General features: G+C 41.4%; 1 protein-coding gene across 1 annotated transcript in view; it reads left to right on the top strand.

Moving 5' to 3' along the window:
* LOC117507306 (interferon-induced GTP-binding protein Mx-like) overlaps window positions 1-24,974 on the top strand; it is a 90,650-nt gene that overhangs the window by 37,644 nt on the left and 28,032 nt on the right. Inside the window, 10 exon segments of the mRNA XM_034167150.1 lie at window positions 10,485-10,623; window positions 10,701-10,899; window positions 10,990-11,068; window positions 12,382-12,501; window positions 12,868-12,990; window positions 15,323-15,331; window positions 20,071-20,090; window positions 22,803-22,951; window positions 23,047-23,123; window positions 23,201-23,464. Coding sequence (XP_034023041.1) covers window positions 10,485-10,623; window positions 10,701-10,899; window positions 10,990-11,068; window positions 12,382-12,501; window positions 12,868-12,990; window positions 15,323-15,331; window positions 20,071-20,090; window positions 22,803-22,951; window positions 23,047-23,123; window positions 23,201-23,464 — 1,179 coding nt within the window.

Genomic DNA, 24,974 nt, shown 5'->3' with positions numbered 1-24,974 from the left:
GTGTGAATGAGGTTGCCATAAATGACTCGAACAGTGGTGTCAGCGGACTGGTCCTTTGTAGGCACTGCGGCAGCTTTCTTTGAGAACAGGTCAATAATCACCAAAATATACTGATACCTGTCCTCTACTCACCCCAAGGAGAGATAGTCAATCCCCATGACCGCAAATGGATAAGAGGTAGAGATGGGGTGCAGTGGTGCTCGCACGGATGGACCAACCTCGGTGCAGATACAGTGGTGACAGGATTCAGTCCATTCTTTAACATCCTGCAACATTCCTGGCCAGTAACAGTGGTGTCGCAGGGCTGCTCCAGTCCTCTCCCCACTTGTGTGGTCCAACCTCTTATGGTAGGCCCGCCATGCTTCCCTTTTTTCTTGCTTTGGGACAGTGACCTGAAACATTTCAGATTCAACCCCGGGCTTTTCCCACACTCTTCACAACACCCCATCCTGTAACCTGATCTTCTCCCACTCCTTCACAAGTCCTTGTAAATACTGGGAGGCCTCTCCACATACCCCGGGTCTGGGGATACCCTGCTCCTTCCACTGACGCAGTTGTACAAGGTCTGGGTCTTTAGCCTGGCATTCACCCCAAGATAACTCTCTAGCCACTACTGCATTTGCAACATACCCAGAGGACACCTCTAGCCCTGGCTTCGGAAGCCTAGAAAGTGCATCAGCATTTTTATTTTGGGTACCAGGGCGATATTTAATCATGTACCTGAAATTTGCAAGTTGGGCCACCCACCATTGTTCTACTGCTCCCAAACGGGCTGTATCAAGGTGCACTAGTGGATTGTTTTCTGTGAAAACAACAAACTCAGAGCCATAAAGATATAGTCTGTAAATTTTTCAGTCACTGGCCATTTCAAGGCCAACAGTTCCAACTTAAAGGAGCTGTAATTTTGGTCATTGCACTCAGCAGGCTGGAGACTTCTACTAGCATAAGCAATGACTCGCTCTTTTCCACCTTGGACCTGAGCCAATACAGCACCAAGGCCTTCAAAACTGGCATCCGCGTATCATCTAAAGGTAACAAAAAGTCAGCATAAGCCAAAATGGGAGCATTTACTAAAGCTGCCTTAAGAGTGTCAAAGGCTTTCTGGCACTCCTCAGACCAGTCCACTAACGTCGACTTAACATCATGTGCAGTATTTCAAGTCAAGGCATTAAGGGGTGTTACAATCTTTGAGAAGCCAGGGATAAACCGTCTATAATAACCGGCAAAGCCAAGGAATGATTTCACCTGTTTTGATGTCTGAGGCACTGGCCATTCTTTTACTGCCGCAGTTTTAGCAGGGTCAATCGCCACTGCCTTCTCACTGATCACATGGCCTAAATAAGTCACCTCCCGTTGAAAAAGGCTACACTTCTTTTGTTGCAACTTGAGGCCATGTTGGCTCAGCCTTTGAAACACTTCTTCCAGATGTTTCAGGTGGCTGTTGAAACCTGGAGAGAAGGCCACAACATCATCTAGATATATCAACAGAGAGTCATTAACCAAACTACCCAAACAGCGCTGCATCAGCCTCTGAAATGTGGCAGGGGCATTACATAAGCCAAAGGGCAGCCTCTCAAACTCATACAGCCCAAAAGGGGTTGTAAATGCTGTCTTCTCATGGTCAGCAGGGTCCATCTCGACCTGCCAGTAACCACTGGCCAGGTCCAGAGTTGAGTACCATTTGGCCGCTTTCAGCCCTGTCAGGGATTCCTCTATGCGAAGTAGGGGGTAGGCATCTTTATGAGTCAGTGCGTTAAGTTTCCTATAGTCCACGCAAAATCTCCAGCCACCATCCTTCTTCCTCACAAGCACAATCGGGGCGGCCCATGGGCTGGCACTTTCCCTCACTACTCCACTATCAAGCATGTTCTTTAATAGTGTCTGTAGCTCTTGATATAATGCAGGAGGGACTGGACGATACCGCTCTCGACTAGGGGGCGCTGAGCCTGTTGGTATTTGGTGTCTAACGACTCCAGTTCGGCCAAAGTCTTCCTTGTGTTGTGAAAAAACCTTCCTCCATCTATAGAGCAAGGCTGTCAACTCCTCCTGCTGTCCTGGAGTAAGGCCACCCCCTGGAGGGGCAACACAGAATGTGAATGTTTGACTTCTCCATCTCCCACCCCCACATGTATCACGGTCACCTCAACAACATCTGGGGCTACAGGGTTCAATACAAGCTCCTGCTCTCCTTGGATATCCGCCGCCATAACCTCCCTGACACTAGCCACTGGCTGTTGCTGTGGAACTTCCACCAGATATGGATTAGGGTTACACACTCTGCATGGAACACGCCCTTCTGTCACTGTGGCCAAGGTCCGCCCTATACGCCACTCTCGATCACCCTCTGGAAGAGGTTCAACCATTACACAAGATGAATTAAAAGAGGTGGGAATTATCTGCATCCACAAAACCATCTCCAACTGAGGAGGGATGACTACGGGCAACTGGCGAGGCAACTTGGCAACCCCTTCATACAATGGTACCGGACCTTTGACAATCCACAAACGCTCTAGACCAGGCTTCACTCTCTGTGGATGGCATCACAGTTTTAAAAGCTAGCAAACCTGGGTGACTCCTTTCTGTAAGGGCGGACCAGACTGGCCTCATAATGTTCATCCCCAGTATGCCCTTATCGCGGCCCAAAACAGCCATCCTTTACAATTATTACCCCTTTACCTGGAACATCAACGCCTCCCACCATACACTCAACAAGGGTGTAGCCTATATAGGGTATCTTCAGTCCATTAGCAGCCCGGAGAGTCAGCCAAGGCACAGTATAGGCACCAGTCACCCCAGTCCCTTCCAGGTGCCTCTTAAATAGACTTTGGATAACCTGTGTAACCTGTGACCCGGTATCGAGTACAAAAGGAACAGCTCGGTTTTCAACTTCATTAGAACATCAGGGCACTCACCGACAAGGGCAGACTTCGGCTCTGAGTCAATCCCAGGCTCGGTTGCATTTGGTTTGGGTTCCTGCTCCAGATTTACTGCCCCCGCGACTTGGCCTTCAGCTGCAAGGGAAGCTAAAAATCCTGTGGCTTGACTGACCTCAGAGGGCACCGGCGTTGCACATGACTGGCTGCTCCACAAGCTCGACAAATAGGCCTCCCCTCTGGATCCCACTGATAAATGGCAGCAGTGGTACCCCCTGGCAGCCCCTTTGCGGGGAGCTGATGGAGCCACAGGTGGTAAACTGTGGATGGAAAACTGGGCCTTTATCTCTGTAATGAGATCAGAAGAGAGAGCTTTTAATTGAGCTTTAATCTCAGTCCTTATCTCACTAAACAATTCTTCCTTGAGCTCGGCCTTAATCTGTGCTTTTAATTGATCAGGGTTAACTGCTGCCTGCCTCTGTGGGGCATAGGAGACTCTATTCGAGATAGTGGCTTCTTCGTCCTCGTTGAGCTCCTGTGCCAAAGCCTGGGCTTCTTTGCAGGCATCCTTAAAGGACATAGTTCTTTGACGTCTCATTTGTCGAATCAATTCTTGCCTAATCGGCCCCTTCCTCAAGACCACCTTAAGCTGGTCCAATAGTGCCTCATCTTCCCTACTGGTGCCATCTTCATCATTTTCTTGCCATCTATAAAATAACTATCTTACCTGCAAAATAAAATCATTAACAGTTTCATCAGTCTTTTGTTTACAATTAAAAAAAATTAGCTCGTAGCTGTGCTTTACTAGTTGACTGTGCATACAGGGTCTGTAATAAATCAAGAATTTTCTTGCCCATATCCTTCTCCCTTGGGCTAGCAAGCTGCAACTCTCGCTTAGCGTTGCCCTCTAATGCCCCCAGAACAAAATCTGCTTATTGTTGCTGGCTTAGCCCTTGTGCCCTCAACATAGCTTCTACCTGTGCCCTCCCATTGGGCAAATTTAGTAGTTTCCCCATCAAATTTCGGTATAAAGGCTGCCCCCATAAACCACAGCATGACAAACTGTGCAGTAATGGCCGAGTCTGAACCTTTTGGGGCTGCATCCATTTCTAAACAATATTGGTATCCTGCCGACAACGCCAAAATAAGTAATGTCAAGTTCGTGGATACCAAGTGTTTAGAAATGATGTCAACAATATCAAATACTAAACAAATTTTAATAGGATCAAAGAAAGTACATATAGATATAAAACACAGTTATAAAGAATCCCAATAAAAGAAAATAGTTCTCAACAATAAAACTAGACAGACTAGTCTGTACTTGCAGAAAAGAAAAAAGGGACTGATGATAAAACCAACCAACGACTAACAAAGTCCCAAAAGTGTCCAGTGTGCTTAAGACACTAGTTGCATTGTCCTTTTTGTAGGGGGGAGGAAAGGGGGAAGCCTTCTTCCTCCATGGGTTCGACTTCCGGCACACTAAGAGAGAGAAAAAAAAGGGGCGTTCAGTGTCCTGGCCCAACGTTAGCCACACACGCGCGCATGCGCACACACACACACACACACACACACACACACACACACACACAGAATTGGCTCTTGCAGGGCGACGTCCCTTTTTTACTTAGCTTATGGAGCGTCAAATCCTCTCTCCACGTTGAGTCTGGATCGCTCTCCGGGGTCCTGCCTCCAAGTGTGGTTGTCCTTGGCTGTGCCACCGATGAATCCAAGGGAAAAAAAAACGCTCCGGCCCGATATCCAGGAAGCCAACGGAGTCACACGGTGTGAAAAAAACGGGGCAGCTTTTAGCGGCCTAACTCAAACAATATTAGACCACACAACCAAATCTGTGCGCTGCACAATGACGTCCCTTTTCACTTAGCTCGCCAAGCGTGAAATTTCCCCAGTTGTGCCATCTCCTCGCCTCTCCGTCTTCATGCCTTCCTCCTGTACAGCCTCTTCCTGGTTCTCTTCGACCGGGTCTCCTCCTCCCGTACCCTCCGCCCCTCTTTTACCAGCCTCCAGCTTTGAGATCAGCCAATAAAGTTCAGTGGGGGACGAGTCACTCAATTAGTCCAGTTTCTCCCAACTCCAGTCCAAATAAACACCTACAACTATTAACAACCCAATAAAAACACTACAAGCAAGTACATACAAAAAACCCCATTCAAACAGACACAACACACAAATAAAAAACACAAATAATTGAGGGACCATAAAGAAAAAAAAAAAAAACAGCTAATAAAGACCACTGTGACAGCTGCACAAAGTATAATTGTTTTATATAAAATATAACTGTTTTTTTTTTTTTGTTCAAATGTGCATTATATTTGTTTAATGTGAATTTTATATTCTTTAAAAACTAAATAGCAATGTTTTAAAACAAGTAAACCGTTCATGAATATTTATAAATAATTAAATCCAACACCATACAAATCCATTTTGGGCTTTGAAGGAATTGACCGTAAATACGGTTTAGCAGAAATGCATTATTGTGTATTAATTATATATTCTTGGGTAATAGGCTAAAGTGTGCATTTTTCCAGTCAAATAAAAAAAATTGTACTCTATCTGATTATTGACTGAACATTATCAGCAAATGTCAGAACATGTCAAAACATTTCACTCATAAATAACACAACTTACTGAGTGACACGTTCGTCGCTCAATATAATAAATAAATATAATGCCTCAAACTATTGATATGACTGTGTATTCAAATAATATAACTTTGATTGGTTTTTAATTGAACATTATCATTAGGTACAGTCAAAAGACCTATGGATTGTTACATGTACAGGTAATATATGTTGTAGAAAAAAAATCACACTCACAACATTACCTGTACACCTATATAATTGTTATTATTTATGTTATCATTATCATCATTATCATCTGACCCTGGTGGACAGCGGGGCTGTAAGGAGGGAAAGTTGGGAGTCTGGAGGGCTGAGAAGTGGGATAGGGTTCAGTGCTGCTGTTCCATGCACGCTCATCACGCACTGTGCGTAGGGCAACAAGTCCCTGGGGGGCACCAAAAAAATCAGTGTCTAAAAGTGTCAAAAACACGTGCCTGTCTCTGTCCTCTTCTGTGAATGAAACAGAGGAGCAGCTAGGAATGGGTATTGGGAACTGGTTCTTTTCAGGTATCGTTAAGAAATTATTTGATCCACCGACATCAATAGCCTTTTTTGCTTAACAATTCCTTTGGGGGTCCTTCAGAGTGGCCATTCTTTTTGGGGATGTTTGTCAGGAAAATGATCATTTCTCTACATTGATTACAGGCCGTGCAGTGGGTCTGTAATCAGCTGTTTCTGTAGCATGGCTTTGCTTTGAACTTTGAATCAATGAAGCAGTGCTTCGATCTTCTGCCTTGTTGGTTCTTTGTTTTATTTCTCTTTATCTTCATTTTCCCCACTAAAACCTTAAAGCGCATATGTCTGTGAGTAATATTTACCTTTTTAATGTTAAACCGACCTGTTATGGTCTTCTGAAACAGTTGATAGATGTTTTTTATAACTTAAAAACGGGACCAGTGCTAACGCATTAGCATGTTTATGGCATTTTCAATGTTAAAGTTAGCATTAAGCTGTTCGCATCTCAGTACGTTTGTGTGCATTTGTTTTCTGTATAATAATTAATAGCTCAGCGCTTGTTGTCGTAAAAGAGTCAAATGTATTACAAATTGTAATTTTTTTTATTTATTTTTATTTATATAATAGCAGCAGCAACAACAATAACAGTAATAATAACTAATAATGCTACAAAGACAATTTTAGAGAAGGAGACAAAAAGAACCTGATAAAACAAAACATAAAAGGAAAGATAAAACCAACTAACAATGATCATAAATAAATAAATAAGTGGTTCCTGTGAACACCTAGTGACTCTTACACCTCCACTTCATCCCTGTTTTATTTAAGTTTAATGACAATTTGTTTAAGTTTAATGACAATTTGTTTCAGTCAAACCATATTTTCAATTTGTTAATTTCTTCAGTGATTTCCTTCAGAACCATCTGCCAAGCTAGAAAACTGCTGCATCCTAGTAAGAGCAGAATACTACTGGAATGAATTTGAATAAGGAAAGTTGGGTTTTTTTCTCACTAAAATGGATGTGCAGTCACTGCACTCACTGCAGTTTATTGTCTGAAATAGCCCCAGATTGCATTTCAGAGCTTCTAGAATTCAAACATTTTCATGCGGGTGGTGTTTGGGGGTAATTTTGGGTTTCAGCTTTTTTTTGTTTTTCACCACTTTCATCCCTGAATATGTCAATCGTGAGTCACTTTTGTGTGGATTAAAGTCACTAACTGGGACTCCTGTCTTGTTGCAAGAATGAAACGAGTATCGTCCTCCATTCTGTTCTCACAGCTCCAAATGCTGTGCGGCTCTCTGCTGAGTCAAGTTAGAACGATAGAGTCCAGTCAGAATTAATAACTTGAAAGGGAAACACCATTAAAATCAAATGACACCTCTTTGTTGTAATATAAACAAACTGCAATTGATCAAAATGTTTTTTTTCCTACCAAAACGACACATCCTGTGCTGACGTGCAGCAGCTGGCTGAGCTCAGCTCAGAGGTATGGAGAGACATTCATGCCAAAATGTTTGAAACGAAATGCTTTTGACAAAAACTACAGATTTGATTTATTTTTATTTATGTCAAGAGATCAAGGATCCAGTGACCAATTTAAACTGTTGTTGACATAGCAAACCTGTAAAGCGTACATTTAGTACACAGAAAATTCACAAGAGGTATTGATAAGGAAATCGATAAGGAATCGGATCGATAAGCGGAATCGATAATGGCATCGATATCGATAAAATCTTATCAATACCCATCCCTAGGAGCAGCAGAAGTTTTTTTTCTCTCTCTCTTTCCATCATCAATACAATACAATAGTGTTCAATAAGTACAAATTTGTCAGATGTATCACCACTTTGCCAATGTCTGGAAGAAAACCTTCAAATGAGAGGAAATTGCTTGCATGCTCAGGAACAACCCAGGAACCACCAATGAACTGCTGGAACACCAGTGTCACTGTCCACACTGAAGCAAGTTTTTCATTACCACAGACTGAGAGGGTGCCGCCCAAGAGAGAACCCCTCTCTCCAAAATTGAAATCGGCAATCGAGACTGAAATTTGCAGCTGCTCATGTGGACAAGCCAAACGTCTTCTGGAGAAACCTTTGTGGTCAGATGAGACAAAAATTGAGCTATTTCATAGCTTCATAGTGGACTGGAGAAAAATTTTCTTTCAACAAAACAGATCAAATCCTTTGTGGTCAGATGAGACAAAAATTGAGCTATTTCATAGCTTCATAGTGGACTGGAGAAAAATTTTCTTTCAACAAAACAGATCAAATCTAGGCTTGCATTTCCTTTGTACCTTCTGGCAAATTGTAGCTGAACTTCCAAGTTTTCTTTTTCTTCACTATACCATTTTATCATGAAGCTGTATAAGTGGTGATGCAAAATTCAAAACTTGGAGTCTGGACAATTTTTCCAGTTGCAGCCAGAGAAGCCTATAACTTCTTTAGAGTCCTCTGGGTGTCTTTGTTGCTTTCCTCACTCCTCTTCTTTTTGCACAGTCCCTTAGTTTTTGACACCTGTCTCTTCCACATATATTTACCATAGAGTGCCATACTGTTTATGTTTCTACATTATTGATGTAAATAAAGTCCAAACCATATTCAGCATCTTGGAAATGTTAATGTATCCATCCCCTGACTTGTATGAAGAAGATTGGATGTAAAAGTGATGGTTTGTATGTGTTAAATTAAAGGGGGCACTTACTTATTAACACCATCATGTTGGCTTTTAGATTTTTATTTATTTTAATTCATGATGTAGATATTAGTTTTCACTGTGAATTTAAAGAGCAAAATTTTAGAAATTTTAATATACAAAGCAGAGTTGAAGTCAATTTAATCGTAATCCAAAATTTGGATTAGATTACAATTAGATTATTTAATCTAATCTAATCTAGTCTAATCTAATCCAAAATTTTTCCATTTAATCCAAATTTTTGGATTAAAATTTGATTAAATTTTGATTAAAATTCACAATCTTACAAAAGTGCCTTCTATATACAAGTTGGTACGTTGTCAGCTCAGTTCAAGCAAACTTGTCACACCTCAGTCCCTTCACACAACAAAGCCAACCCTTGCAGGTTTCTCAAAACAGGGTGATAGCACAATTACCATGTAAACACATCTCAATTGAGGACAACACCATCTTTCCACCTATCTTCTTGCAACAAAGAAAGCACCTCTCTCCCTCCCATCTACCCAGCAAAACAATCTACTCAGCTTATCCATTCCTATCTCCAAACAATATCACAATGTCAGGGTGATGACACAAGTGCCATACAAACACCAGTTATTAAAGAACAAAAGAGGCCACTTAACTTACACTTCAAATGTAAACATGCATGACAAACTCAACAAAAGAGGTCCAGCCCACCTCCCGTGATGTCTCCCCAGCCCACCAAGAAGTCATCGATTACTTGCATGAACTCCTGTTGTGCATGGACAAGGATCCACTCTCCTACTGGAAGGTCAACGAGGGCAGGTATCCACACCTGGCCAAGGTAGCCCAGCGATACCTGTGCATCCCTGCCAAATCAGCTCCAGTGGAGAGGGTTTTCTCAGTGGCGGGGAAGATCTTCCGGCCTGAGAGGTGTCGCCTCAGTGACTGTCTTCCAAGCACTTATGTTTGTCAAGTGCAACTGGAAGGAGGTTAGTGGTGTGAAGAAGTGATGCTTAGGTTGTGAACTGGTTGAGTGAGACACTGTATTAGTGGTGACTGAAGACTCTATTATGATGGTGATTATGATCAAAGACTCCCTTGCTTACTCGATGTCAGGTTTGAACTGGTTGAGTGAGACACTCTGATTGTGTGTGATGACTGAAGACTGTATGTGTTATGTATTATGTAGTAAACTCCATAATGTTATATATCTGATGTTTCATGTTGTTGAAGACTGATCATGATGATGATAATGATTGAAGACTCCACGTTTAGTAGTTAAGTGTCCGATGTTATTATCTGATGATATTGAAAACTAAATGTAAATATGCCTGACTTCTTGTACAGTGTACATATAGTTTATCTTATAATAAATGTTTCAAAATGAAAAATCTGTGTTAGCCTCTTCACATATTTCATCATTCACATATGCACATACATATTGCGAATAAAGTTTAATCAAAGTTTAATCAAATTTAATCAAGTTTAATCATTTAATCTAATCTAATCTAATATAATCCAAACAAAAATCAATTTAATCTAATCTAATCCAAAATGAAATGCCCTTTAATCTAGTCTAATCTAATTCAGTTTCATTTAATCACTTCAACTCTGATACAAAGTCTGATTTATTTTATTTTATTGTTTTAGATATCCTAAAACTAATGCAAATATGCTCAAGGGGGCACACACTTTTTCATCTCATTATAAATCAGTAATTCAGCAGAGTTTTTTAAAAATGCAAACAAAGTGCATTTTGTAAAGAATGTATTGTTTCACATTGTTAAGGCAGTGCTCTGCAGATTTGTGATCTGATGCAGTTTCATCACTTGATACACAATGATTAAATACTTTCAGATAAAGAGAATGATCCAGAAGTTCATCACCAAGCAAGAAACCATCAGCTTGGTGGTTGTTCCAGCCAATGTGGACATAGCAACCACTGAAGCTTTGAAGATGCCCCAGGAATTGGATCCTGATGGAGAAAGGACTCTGGGTAAAGATATTTGGTTTTAAATATGGACCAGCTCTTTAATACAACAAAATTCTGACACTATTCTATGTCTTTCTTAGGTATTTTGACCAAACCTGATCTCGTTGACAAAGGCACAGAAGAGAATGTGGTTCAAATAGTCCAGAATGATGTCATCCCTTTGAAAAAGGGCTACATGATTGTAAGATGCAGAGGTCAGCAGGAGATCAGTGGTAACGTGTCACTTATTGAAGCAATCAAACGAGAGGAAGCATTCTTCAAGGACCATGTGTATTTCCGGTGTGTTCGCTGGTTTTGTTGGTAAATATTTTGTAGTTATCTGATTTGTAGTTTTACATTTTGTGTGGTACATTTTCACTCTTGCTGCAGCACTCTCTACGAAGACGGCCACACCACTGTTCCAAAACTAGCTGAGAAACTCACTCTTGAGCTGGTGCAACACACTGAGGTGACCTGTTGTTTTTACATATAATCTATCTATCTATCTATCTATCTATCTATCTATCTATCTATCTATCTATCTATCTATCTATCTATCTATCTATCTATCTATCTATCTATCTATCTATCTATCTATCTATCTATCTATCTATCTATCTATCTATCTATCTATCTATCTATCTATCTATCTATCTATCTATCTATCTACAGTTGTGCTCAAAAGTGTACATACTCTGGCAGAATGTTTTATTTTTTTATGAATGATAACACAAAAATCTTTTTTTTCACTCATGGTTAGTGGTTGTTTGAAGTCATTTATTGTCAAGCAACTGTGTTTGCGCTTTCAAAATCATAATGACAACAGAAACTACCCAAATTACCTCTATCAAAAGTTTGCATACCCCAGTGATTTTGACCTGATAACGTGCACACAAGCTGACACAAACAGGTTTGAATGGCTGCAAAAGGTAACCATCTTCACCTGTGATCTGTTTGTTTATAATCAGTGTGTGTATAAAAGTTTTTTCATTCTTTCTCTGTAATGATGTAGCGGTGTAACAACACTGTGTTGTAGTCCAGGCTTTTTTGTTGCTTTTTTTTTCATAGCTGCACTGGTCAAGTGCTTGTCTCGTGGGTGTACGTTGTGAGTCCTTTGCTCATGTTTACGAAGCGACTGCAGTACGAGTACAGCACAACGTGCATTCAAGGTGGCAGACGTCAGCGACTTTCCAGAAATTCCTCCAAGAAATCACATTCAGGCGCTGAAAAGAATACTTAAGAATGTGGTCAGTGTGGCTTTTCTTCTGTGGAGAGCTTTTCAAGAGGATAAAGTGCTCCAACTGGTTCTCATCACTCTTGGTGCAGGTTGTGGGCAACAGTGTTTTGACATGAATTGCTGGTGGTAGTGCCCATCTAAAGGCAGTAAGTCATAGCACCTTTAAAATAATTCAGAGTAAACTGAGATTTCTGATGTCCTCCAATCCGGATCTGGATCACCTCCAAAATTCAGTGGGGTCTTCCATGCCCTAATATGTATCTGTGGTGCAAATCTGGTGAGAATACGTGAAGTAGTTTTGATGTAATCCTTTCAAGCCTAAATAAAGTGAAATCTTGATCCAGAATCCAGATGCGGATCACCTCCAAAATTCAGTGGAGTCTTCCATGCTATAACATCTATATCTATGGTGAAACTTTCATCAAAATCCATGCAGACAGCTAAATAAACACCAGTGATTTTATTATGTCCCTCGCGGACGTCATCACATATCAGGTTTTTGCAGTGTTATGCATTCAAGTATTTGATGTCTGTGTGTTTTACAGAAATCTCTGCCTCGGCTGTGGGAGCAGATTGAGAAGAAATTAGAGTCTCATGCAGAGTTGAACAGATACGGCACCGGAGCCCCGTGTGAGGCAGCAGAGAGAAGGGTCTACCTCATTGATGTGAGTCCAATTTTTTGGCAGTCTGTGTCTTTTATATTGAAGTAGTTTATAATAAAACACTTCACTATACTGTACAGCAGTGGTGTCCAAAGTATTCCAGAATGGGCCAAGGGGATGCAGGTTTTCTTTGCAGCCACTGAATCCAGCAGGTGATTTCAGTGTGATTAACATCACTTTCAGCAGATGGGATGAGTTAATCAGTGAAATCACCTGCTGGAGTCAGAGGCTGCAAAGAAAACCTACACCCTCTTGGCCCTTTTTGGAATACTTTAACTGCTGTATAGTAATCCTACAGATGACTAATTTGAGGTTCTCAGATGACTCATTCTAAAATAGAACCTGCATTTTGCTCCCTTTATATCCTAGAAAGTAACAGAATTTACACACAGCGCTGTCAGCCTCGCCACAGGAGAAGAACTAAAATATGAAAATGGGTCCAATATCTTCTCGGACCTCAGAAGCCAGTTTTGTGAATGGAATAGTACCATCGTGGTGTCTGGACAAAATTGTAAGTGCATTAAGGTGCTGCTATTATATGTGTTTACTGCAACTTATGTCTCTCAACAGTACAATTTCAGGCCTTATTTCACAGTGAAACATGTCTGTTTAGTGTTTTGATACCAACACAGAGTGAAAAAGTAGGAGGAGATGCAAATGTGAGTGTTTCCTCAGACAGATCAGCAGGGTGGTGCAAATTCAGTTAATCACCAGACGCTGTCAAATGAGAATGAACGTTGCCAGTAATCTGGAGGAAAACTGCTTTGATGACCTTTCTTCATTTCTCCATCATGCAGTCGCTTATCAATTATTGCAGCGTCTTCAATCAAGGAATCTCAGACAGGTGATAACTGAACAGAAATGAGCTGATCACTGAAGACAGGCTGGTCAGGAAATCATCAAACTGTGGTGCGTCATTCCATCCACTGATCCAGTTGTCCTTGATGAAGATACTTTAGGACATGGGTGGCCTCCTGGCTGGGAGAAACTATGAGAAAAATCTTTATGAAGGCTTCAGAAAACATTTATAGGAATAACACAGAAGATAATTATGGTCCCACTCTGCCGAAGCCACTGCTGTTTTATAATAAATAACATTATGCACTCTGTGTAAGGATACACCTGTTGTATCCTTTATTTTCAGGGAAAGTAGACCACATTCGTCGGCCATGTTCCAAGGAGCGGTCATTGACGTGGTTGACGAATGCAGTCTAAAAAGGATGCAGCCCCTGAACTGGGACACAGCGGATAACTTCTTTCAGTATCAGGTAGCAGCCCTATTCCACAGGGTGCTGTTCTACTATAACTTGCCCATGATCCAAAAAAAGTGCAAAAATGGGATGAAATGGCTTAATCCAACTTGCCTCCTACCAGGCTGGCTGATAAAGTGCAGACGTGGCAACTGGTTGGCTTATAAAGTGCAGACCTGGCAACCCACTTGAAAATTAAAGAATGGAGCTTTGCCCTTGGTCAGAACCGCAACAAATGCTACTTTGGCTTCAAATATTTACCCCGGTGGAGCAAACAAGATTCAAGCTTTACTCACGAGGAATTCTCCATTTAGTGTGATTGAAGCCGTTAAGACTATGAACACCCGGAAGTTAGCCCAAACTCAAATAAAGCACATTCATGCAAGATAATATAATTTAATTTAGTTGGGACTACATATATTTATTACATGGAAATCCTGCCCATAATTGAATTGAGTTCATCCAGTGAGTCATTTGTTTGTGTGATACACTCAAAAAATTGAGTCATTGGTTTGGATTAACATTTAAACATTAACATTAAACATTAAATAAACACCAATGATTTTATTGCGTCCTTGGCAGACATATTTTGTTCTTTCCACTTCTGGATTATGGCCAGAAGTGCTCACTGGAACATTCAGAAGTTTAGAAATCCTTCTGTAACCACTGCCATCAGTATGTTTTGCAACAATAAGGTTGCGAAGGTCTTGAGGAGCTCTTTGCTTATCCATCATGAGATGTTTCTTGTGTGACACCTTGGTAATGAGACATATTTTCAAATGCCATCAGTTGGGACTGATCCAGCTGATATTAATTTGCACCGACAACGGGCAGGATTGCTTTCTAATTATTGATAAATTTGAAGTGGTGTCTTGGCTTACCATGTCTTCTTGTACCTCCCTTTCTATAGGTGTTCAATACTTTTCCCTGTGTCAATCTACATTATTACACATTATTTAATTTATGGACAACTATGGTTTGATTTCTTTGTATGTGTGAATTACTTGGATTGTTACCAACATCTGGTGAAAATTTCATGTCAATAGTAGCTTTATAAATATAGTTACTGAAAGAAATGGTTTACCGGTTGTACATGCGGGCTGAGCAGGTAGGTGATCTGAAACACATCATAAGTGAAGGTTAAGCAAGAGAATAAACAAAATATGAACTAAGAGAAAAGTAAATGAATTCCATAAAAACAACAAACATAACCTGATCAGGGGTGGGAATATGACAGATTCATTATTACTCTACACATCTACTTAAATTTACATATAAGTCGCCATCAGAGTTTTTGGGCAGTGTCTGTTACTTGACACATCTGGAAATCATATGACTTCTTGGAGCAATGTCTTTCGAGTTGGTGTAATATTTTTGTCATACTGTACAGACCCTGAGGCAACTTGGGTTCTTATTCCAAGATTCTGTAAGCATGAAGCAGATGAGACTCTATGCCTCTCCCTGGATGGGATGCCAGTCTAATGCAGGTTTCTTCCTCAGGCTAGTCCAGTACCCATTTATAGCTGGACGCACCGGGATAATGCATATAAAATGTCTGGTCCAAGTACATGCAGACAAATAGTGTGGCCAGGAGTCCAACTCAGGTCTACATATTGGTAGCCCAACTACTTATTCAACAATGGAGGTACCTGCTTTACCCCCACTGTCATGGGCACAGCTATTCGAAAAGTGCTGTTCAGTTAAGCCCCTCTCACACTGGTGCAAACGTAGAGTTGGGTTGTGTTGCATTTAGAGTACGCCTGAAATGCCGCATACTCTGTGTTTTTCTTGCGTATCGCATGTCACATTGCTGCGCTTGGAAAACACTGCTGTCTCGTCACAGCTTGTAACATCAGATCACAAAGTTCAGAGTCTGGTGTATGTTCCCCCCACACAAAGAAAAAAAAGGAAAATATTGCCATTTAAACTCACACACTTAAACGTCAGGCCTCTTGTTTGAACATGTGAGAGAGAGAGAGACAGAGAGAGACAGAGAGAGAGAGAGCGCTGTCTCTCTCTGCTCCTTTTGTTAGACCAGCTGTTTGTGTTCTCTGGATTTTGAAAGAAATCCATTTTATGAATTGAAAGAATGTAACCATGTTTTCTGATTTGTATTTTAATGGATGGGTCCCTGCCAGCTCATGCACACATGCTGCGGGTGTGTGGATCATTTTAGCACACATGTTGCATCACACGCGCTACGGGCTGTGTGGATCAAACCGTTCACACGCGAATCTGAAACCTTTTTACTCTTGATGCTCAAAGCATGCTTCTGTAAACGGTTGCCTGGTTTGCACAAACTGAGGCGCAGTTCCGTCTGAGAGATCACCACAGACTACACAAAATATTATTACGTCGTGTTGGCACTCAGCAGCACCAAGTCAACGAGAGTGATCGCGCTCCTGCAAAGCCCCCTGCTGTGAACAAATGCACAGCCATCAAGGATCATGTCAGCACTCAGCAGCTCCAACGAAGATGATCAAGCTCCTGCAAAGCCTCTCCCTCCAAGGGAGTGCTCACAAACCGGCTTCTGTTTCTACCATGCAACATTCGGAGCCACCGACTCGGTTTCTACAGTGTACAGCTGTGTAGATTTGCATGCAGTAGCTCAGTGCAGCGCAGACTTACATGCAGAAGCGCAGACTTGCTTAAAACAGTGTGCTTTAATCGTCCAGTGCTCTATGCAGAAAAAAATAAACGTTTATTTTCTTCCACTTACTGCTGCATTTGGAAGCAAAAACTCAGCGCTGAGCTGCGTAGAGCTGCATAACTCAACATAGTAGGTACGCCACAATGCACAACTCTACGTTTGCGCCGGTGTGAAAGGGGCTTTAGCAACCAACATTACAGGTGTGCTGGGAAACACCTACAGTGTCCCTGCAACCAAGACCTCTGTCATGGTCCAGCCCTTTTGGGCCAGCTGTTATGATTCTGGACCTTTTTCCTTTTACGTGCTCTGAGCCTTTTTGTGTATTTTATTTATGTCATGTATTATAGTCATGCTTAGGTTATGTTTAGTCTTGTTTCATGTTCACATCAGGTTACTATGCTCAGTTTATGATTCGTTCTGTTTCATTTATTTTCTGTGTTTCACTTGGTTGCCATGTATATAGTTTTGCTGTTTTATTTATTGTTTGCCTTCACTCTTGGTCCCTTATGTTGCTTTAGTTGTAGTTTAATTCTGCTCATCACATTTACCGTATTATGCTTTAGTCACAGGTTTTTGTTATCATTTTCAGTGTTGCTTATCTGATTTTGTTCCAATTGTTATTTATTGCATTTTCTGTTGTCTTGTTTTATTCATTGCACTATTTTGTAGTCACTGGGGTTGTTTCGTCTCTGTTTGCATATAGGTTGTTTTGCCACCTGGTTATCTTTTATTTCTACTTTCATTCATGATTTGTTTCCATCTTAGTTTTGTTCTTATTCTGATGATTTGCTTTTCAGTTCATATGTTCATGCTTAGTTCATTCCCGGTCATAGTTGTTTTGCATTCTGTCCTCGGTTTCTGATTTATCTTTGTTCTCTCTTGTTTTTGCCCTTCTTATTTGACTGCCCCTGCACCAGCCCTTGTGTCTTTGTCTCTCTCTGTGAATCTTTGTACTGTGTTTTCATCCACCCCCACTCTTGCACCTGCTCACATGTCTTTGTCTATTACATCAGTCCACTCTTTGTTTCCCTCTCTTCACTATCTTGCACTGTGCACAACCTTTGTCTTCCCCGGTCATGCCCTCTTCCAGAGACTTCCCCACAACTGCCTCATATCACCTTGATTTGTTTGCTCCTTATTTAAACTGCCAGATTGTTGATTTTTTGTCACTATCCGGCCCTGTTCCTCGCTCTGTTTTTGCCTGTATGTATTTTGACTCTGCCTCGTGTTTTTACCTTGATTTTGCCTTGCCTCTGATAGCCCTTACACCGTGTTTTTTGACCTGTGCTTGTTTATTGTACCACGTCGTTGTATGACGTTGGGACATTGTGTAAAATGTAAATAAAAACAGAATACAATTATTTGCAAATCCTCTTCAACCTATATTGAATTGAATACACCACAAAGACAAGATTTTTAATGTTCAAACTGATAAACTTTATTGTTTTTGTGCAAATATTTGCTCATTTTGAAATGGATACCTGCAGCACGTTTCAAAAAAGCTGGGACAGTGGGATGTTTACCACTGTGTTACATCATCTTTCCTTCTACCAACACTCAATAAGTGTTTGGGAACTGAGGACACTCATGATTGGGTATGAAAGTAGCATCCCCAAAAGTCTCAGCCGTTCACGAACAAATATGGGGCGAGGATCACCACTTTGTGAACAACTGCATAAAAAAATAGTCCAACAGTTTAAGAACAATGTTTCTCAATGTTCAATTGCAAGGAATTTAGAGATTCCATCATCTCTAGTCCATAATATAATCAGAAGATTCAGAGAATCTGGAGAACTTTCCACTTGTAAGCGGCAAGCCGAAAACCAACACTGAATGCCTGTGACCTTCGATCCCTCAGGCGGCACTGCATTAAAAACCGACATCATTGTGTAAGTGGTCTTACCGCGTGGGCTCAGGAACACTTCAGAAAACCATTGTCAGTTAACACAGTTAATCACTGCATCTACAAGTGCAAGTTAAAACTCTACCATGCAAAGCGAAAGCCATACATCAACAACATCCAGAAATGCTGCCGCCTTCTCTGGGCCAGAGCTCATTTGAAATGGACAGACGCAAAGTGGAAAAGTGTGATGTGGTCTGATGAGTCCACATTTCAAATTGTTTTTGAAAATCATGGATGTCGTGTCCTCTGGACAAAAGAGGAAAAACACCATCCAGATTGTTACAGTAGTGTTCAGAATAATAGTAGTGCTATGTGACTAAAAAGAGTAATCCAGGTTTTGAGTATATTTCTTATTGTTACATGGGAAACAAGGTAGCAGTAGATTCAGTAGATTCTCACAAATCCAACAAGACCAAGCATTCATGATATGCACACTCTTAAGGCTATGAAAGTGGGCTATTAGTAAAAGTAAAAGTAGAAAAGGGGGTGTTCACAATAATAGTTGTGTGGCATACAGTCAGTGAGTTCGTCAGTTTTGTGGAACAAACAGGTGTGAATCAGGTGTCCCCTATGTAAGGATGAAGTCAGCACCTGTTGAACATGCTTTTCTCTTTGAAAGGCTGAGGAAAATGGGACATTCAAGGCATTGTTCAGAAGAACAGCGTAGTTTGATTAAAAAGTTGATTGGAGAGGGAAAAACGTATACGCTGGTGCAAAAAATTATAGGCTGTTCATCTACAACAATCTCCAATGCTTTAAAATGGACAAAAAACCCAGAGACGTGTGGAAGAAAACGGAAAACAACCATCAAAATGGATAGAAGAATAACCAGAATGGCAAAGGCTCACCCATTGATCAGCTCCAGGATGATCAAAGACAGTCTGGAGTTACCTGTAAGTGCTGTGACAGTTAGAAGACGCCTGTGTGAAGCTAATTTATTTGCAAGAATCCCCCGCAAAGTCCCTCTGTTAAATAAAAGACATATGCAGAAGAGGTTACAATTTGCTGAAGAACACATCAACTGGCTTAAAGAGAAATGGAGGAATATTTTGTGGACTGATGAGAGTAAAATTTGTTATGTTGGGACGCAGGTTAGAGGAGCGAACCAGCGTCTGACAAGGATCCAGCGCTAAAGAAACAGAGAGCGGTTCCAAAGAACATAACAGATTTATTTCATGTGCAAATATAAACAAAAAGTGAATTAACAGCCTGGCGGGGTGGAGGACGACGCGCTCTTCCTAGCGCCCAAGGGATTGGAGCCCAACAGTTCTGGACCCAGAAATTCCCGCCGGCACCCCCCAGGTGGTTAATGAATCGGACAGTGCCTGTTAAGGATGAGAGGCGAGATAAGTCAACACTGTTCACACAAATACTGTTTAGGGTTCACACCATCAGCAAACACATTCAGGTTCTAATTCAGACTCAAATTACAGAAACAGCTCTCACAGCCCGTGGAGGACCATCAATCCGCACGCCACGGCTGTGAAGAGCGAATTTACACAATTATCAGAGTAGCTCAAATATAGCTGCGTACAAAACGCCAAATTACTATTGTTAATTACTCAAAGTCATTCACAGCTTTAGTTACCTCTGAAGTGTGCTGATGGAGCATGTCCCTCACCCATCTCCTTAACAGGCACGGTGCGTCAAACCTGGAGCGATCCTCAGCGTCACAATGTTAGACAAACGATCGTCACACAGCAGCAACAAGGTTGAGTCCCCAGCACCTTACACAGAGCAGTCATGGCTTAAATGTAGTACATCATTAGGATATCTACTTCAGCTGGAAGTCCTTTGGAACTGCTGATCAGGATATCCACTTCAGCTGGTAGTCCTTTAACTCTGCACGTGAACTGCTCATCAGGTGCATCCACTTCAGCTGGTAGTCCTTTAGCTCTACACGTGAACTGCTCATCAGGTACATCCTCTTCAGCTGGTAGTCCTCTAGATCTGCACATGAACTGCTCATCAGGTGCATGGGGTTGGCATGATGACAGTGGAGGGTGAGAGATGCTTCATCCATCATCACAGCCCCAGACGCCCCCCACAAACCACCCGAAGTATACACAAAACACACAAACAGTATCTTGGCCAGCCAACCCCCCCCCCCCAACACACAACAAAAATTGTTCTTTTTGGATCCAAGGGCCACAGACAGTTTGTGAGATGACCCCCAATCTCTGAATTCAAGCCACGGTTCACAGTGAAGACAGTGAAGCATGGTGGTGCAAGCATCATGATATGGGCATGTTTCTCCTACTATGGTGCTGGGCCTATATATCGCATACCAGGTATCATGGACCAGATTGGATATGTCAAAATACTTGAAGAGGTCATGTTGCCTTATGCTGAAGAGGACATGCCCTTGAAATGGGTGTTTCAACAAGACAATAACCCCAAACACACTAGTAAATGAACAAAATCATGGTTCCAAACCAACAAAATTAATGCCTTGCAGATGTGAAGAAATCATGAAAAACTGTGGTTATACAACTAAATACTAGTTTAGTGATTCACAGGATTGCTAAAAAAGCAGTTTGAACATAAAAGTTTTGAGTTTGTAGCGTCAACAGCAGATGCTACTATTATTGTGAACAACCCCTTTTCTACTTTTTTTTAACTAAAAGCCCAATTTCATAGACTTAAGAGTGTGCATATCATGAATGCTTGGTCTTGTTGGATTTATGAGAATCTACTGAATCTACTGGTACCTTGTTTCCTATGTAACAATAAGAAATATACTCAAAACCTGGATTAATGTTTTTAGTCACATAGCACTACTATAATTCTGAACACTACTGTACCTGCGCTAAGCTCAAAAGCCAGCATCTGTGATGTATGGGGGTGTGTTAGTGCCCATGGCATGAGAAACTTACACATCTGTGATGGCACCATCAATGCTGAAAGGTACATCCAGGTTTTGGAGCAACACATGCTGCCATCCAAGCAACGTCTTTTTCAGGGGTGTCCCTGCTTATTTCAGCAAGACAATGCCAAGCCACATTCTGCACGTGTTACAACAGCATGGCTTCATGGTAAAAGAGTGCGGGCCTGCCTGCAGTCCAGACCTGTCACACATTGAAAACGTGAAGCGCAAAATATGACAACAGAGATCCCGGACTGTTGAACAATTGAAGTCGTACATTAAGCAAGAATGAGAAAGAATTCCACCTACAAAGCTTCAGCAATTAGTGTCCTCAGTTCCCAAATGCTTATTGAGTGTTGTTAGAAGGAAAGGTGATGTAACACAGTGGTAAACATACCACTGTCCCAGCTTTTTTGAAACATGTTGTAGACATCCATTTCACAATGAGCAAATATTTGCACAAAAACAATAAAGTTTATCAGTTTGAACATTAAATATCTTGTCTTTGTGGTGTATTCAATTGAATATAGGTTGAAGAGGATTTGCAAATCATTGTATTCTGTTTTTATTTATATTTTATACAACATCCCAACTTCATTGGAATTGGGGTTGTACCTTTGCGTTGCTGCTGGACCACACATGTACCAAACCCCTGCCTGTTATTAAACCATTTGAACTTTAGCGGTCTTGTGAGCTTGTATTTGTGTCCATCCGGTTTGTCCCATTGAGGCTTTTCAGGTTTCAAATCCCGCAAAACTTCGAAGAGGTCGCCGCGCTGCGAGATCTCAGTAACATTGAGAACTGCATTGAGACGCTCTGATCGGGCTTCACTTTAACCGCTGCACACGGACAACACCATTAACATCGCAACATAAAACTATTTTTTATACTGTGCCTAAAACTCTCATGAATATATTCTCTGGGTTTTTAGATGTTGTTATTGTGTTTGTTTTATGTAAACACGGGAGAATCACAGGCTGTCTCTCTGTTATTTTCAGTGGGAGCTGCTGTGAGCTACGCTCGCTTCCTGATCATATCGTTCTGGGGGAAAGTGAAGTTTGCTCTTTAACGTCTTGATTATTGTTCTTTACAACACTGTTTGTCCTCTTTGTTCCAGACTAATATATATAATATGTCTGAAATTCGGTTTGCGCTTATTAAATTCCACGCAGATTAAACGTAGCAGACACAGATTATTTGTTATAATTGTTTTAGCAAGTTTTCAGGGTATCATGCAGCAGTCTCTTATTAACGTGACGAAAAGCATAAAAAAATACATTTTTGTAGTATAATATTCATTTACAATTGTCATCATGTGGATTTTCTATGTTGTTTGACTGCAGCGACTCTCTGGCACGCAAGGGATTATGGGATATATGAAAACCCCGAATGCCTGATAACCTCATGCTTTGTGCTGGCTATGTTCCTTGCACGCTTCAAATTGGGCCCTCTGTGTGTTATTAAGAAAAATGTTTGAAACCAATATCTGTAGTTTCAAACAGTATCACTTTTACTGCTCACATTTGGGAGATTTAAATTTGGTTGTTGGCTGTTGTCTTGACCACTAACATTTGCTTTACTTTTTCTCCAGCATCTCTTTCAATAAAGCAAATTTATTTTACAGTCAGTGCAAAGTGTGAGCAACAGGTGACAAGAGTACGAACAAAAGTACCGTGGACGGGAGCTGCCAGGGTTCATCAACTACAAGAGCTTTGAGGAGTTGATCAGACAGCAGATCAGATATCTGGAAGAGCCTGCTGTCAGGAAGCTCAAAGATGTGTCAGGCACGTCCTACCATGACTCCATCTGAATAACAGTGTTTAGATAAACAGTGTATGAATGTATTTTTCACTCTGTCTCCACGCGACATGTCTTATAGATGACGTGAAGATAGCATTCTGTCAGCTGGCAGAGAACAGCTTTATTGGATTTCCTAACCTCATCAAAACAGCTAAGGTGACATTTAATGGTCGAACAGCACAAAATATGGACTGTGCTCCACATTATGCTGACTGACGTTTTCTGTCCTACAGACAAAGATTGAAACCATCAGAAAAGAGAAGGAGATCACAGCAGAATCCATGTTGAGGACTCAGTTCAAGATGGAGTTGATCATTTACACTCAGGACAACAGATACAGTGGGCAGTTATTGAAGCGGAAGAGGGAAGATGAGGAGACTGCAAGCAAGAATAGACAACTTGGATATGTTAACAGTTCTCAACAAAGCACTCTGAGCTGTACTGACAGCAGAGCCACCCTGAAAGAGATGATGAAACACCTTAAGTCCTATTACCAAGTAAGTACCATTTGTATTTTAAAAATATATATTTGTCATATTCGTCGGAGAATGAATCATTTGAAAAAGACTGTACAAGTGCATCTCAGTAAATTAGAATATCATGAAAACGTTAAGTATTTTTAATCAGATGTTTTGTAGAGTGGGCAGCATGGTGGCTTCGTGGTTAGCACTGTTGCCCCACAGCGAGAAGGTCATGGGTTCAGTTCCTGCCTGTGGTCTTTCTGTGTGGAGTTTGCATGTTCTCCCTGTGTTTGCGTGGGTTTTCTCCGGGTGCTCCGGTTTCCTCCCACATCCAAAGACATGTGGGTTAGGTGTATTGGACTCTTTAAATTTAAATTCCGTAGGTGTGCGAGTGGGTGTGAATGTGTTCGTTTGTCTATTTGTGGCCCTGCGACAGACTGGTGTCCTGTCCTGGGTGTACCCCGCCTCGCGCTCTATGACTGCTGGGATAGGCTGCAGCCCCCCGCGACCCTTGATTGGACTAAGCGGTTGCAGATGAGTGTGTATTTTATAGAATGAAAATTTGACATATTATCAATTCATTACATGTTAACAAAATGTTTGGATCCAAAATGCAAACTCTCAGACTAGGCTTGGATGTAGAAGAAATCATGGTCTTTAATTCAGGCTCTGGTTCGGTACACAGGTGATCAGTCGGCGAGGCAGAAGCACAAACAGGGTCAGGCAAAAACGCAGTCACGGGCTAGCAGGGTTCAAAGGCACAAGCAGACACAGACGTCATGGGCGAGGCAAAAGGCGCAGTCAAAAACACAAAGCAGGATCTGGATACACGTAAATCAAAACAGGACAAGATACAGAGCTGGTAAGCGTGCAAAGACAACAAACGAGCAAGGGTGTGGTGGCTGGGTGGAGATTAAATAAGACAGGAGTTAACAAGGTGCACGTGAGGAACAATCAAGAAGGGGGCGTGGCTAGTGAACGAAAATACAACATTGTGCAAGACAGTGAGGGAGGACAGCACAAGGTGGAGTGAAGAAAAGACAGAGATATGTGAACAGGTGCACAGAGCGTGAGTGAGAGAAAAACACAAAGCAGACAGAGTTAAAGAGAGAGAAAAACATGGCAGGTGCAGGACGTGAAGTGAACGTAAATAACTGGGCGTGAGACGAGGACATGAAAGCAGGTGCAGGATGTGGAGTGGGAACAAGAGGCAAAAACAAAACTGAGCTACAACTGAATAATATTACCGTGAACAGCAATCAGACATGAACATAAGAACTAGACTAAACATGAACTGGCGAGACGGACTTAACAGGACAGAAAAGCAGACCAGAGATGAACTAGATAAAACTGCTCAGAGAATAATAAGAAATTTAATACGATGACAAAACTAAACTGGAACAGGCAGGCATAAACTCTAAGTAGAAAAGAAACAAAACCTGACAAGGTGCAAACAGAAAAGAGAGCAGCAAAAATAGGCAAACGATAACTAAATGATCAACCATGAAAACACAGATTAATAGAATGGAACTGAAACATGGCCAAA

This window comes from Thalassophryne amazonica, chromosome 3 (assembly GCF_902500255.1).
Source record: "Thalassophryne amazonica chromosome 3, fThaAma1.1, whole genome shotgun sequence".
NCBI lineage: Eukaryota > Metazoa > Chordata > Actinopteri > Batrachoidiformes > Batrachoididae > Thalassophryne > Thalassophryne amazonica.
This window is presented reverse-complemented; position numbering and strand designations above follow the sequence as displayed.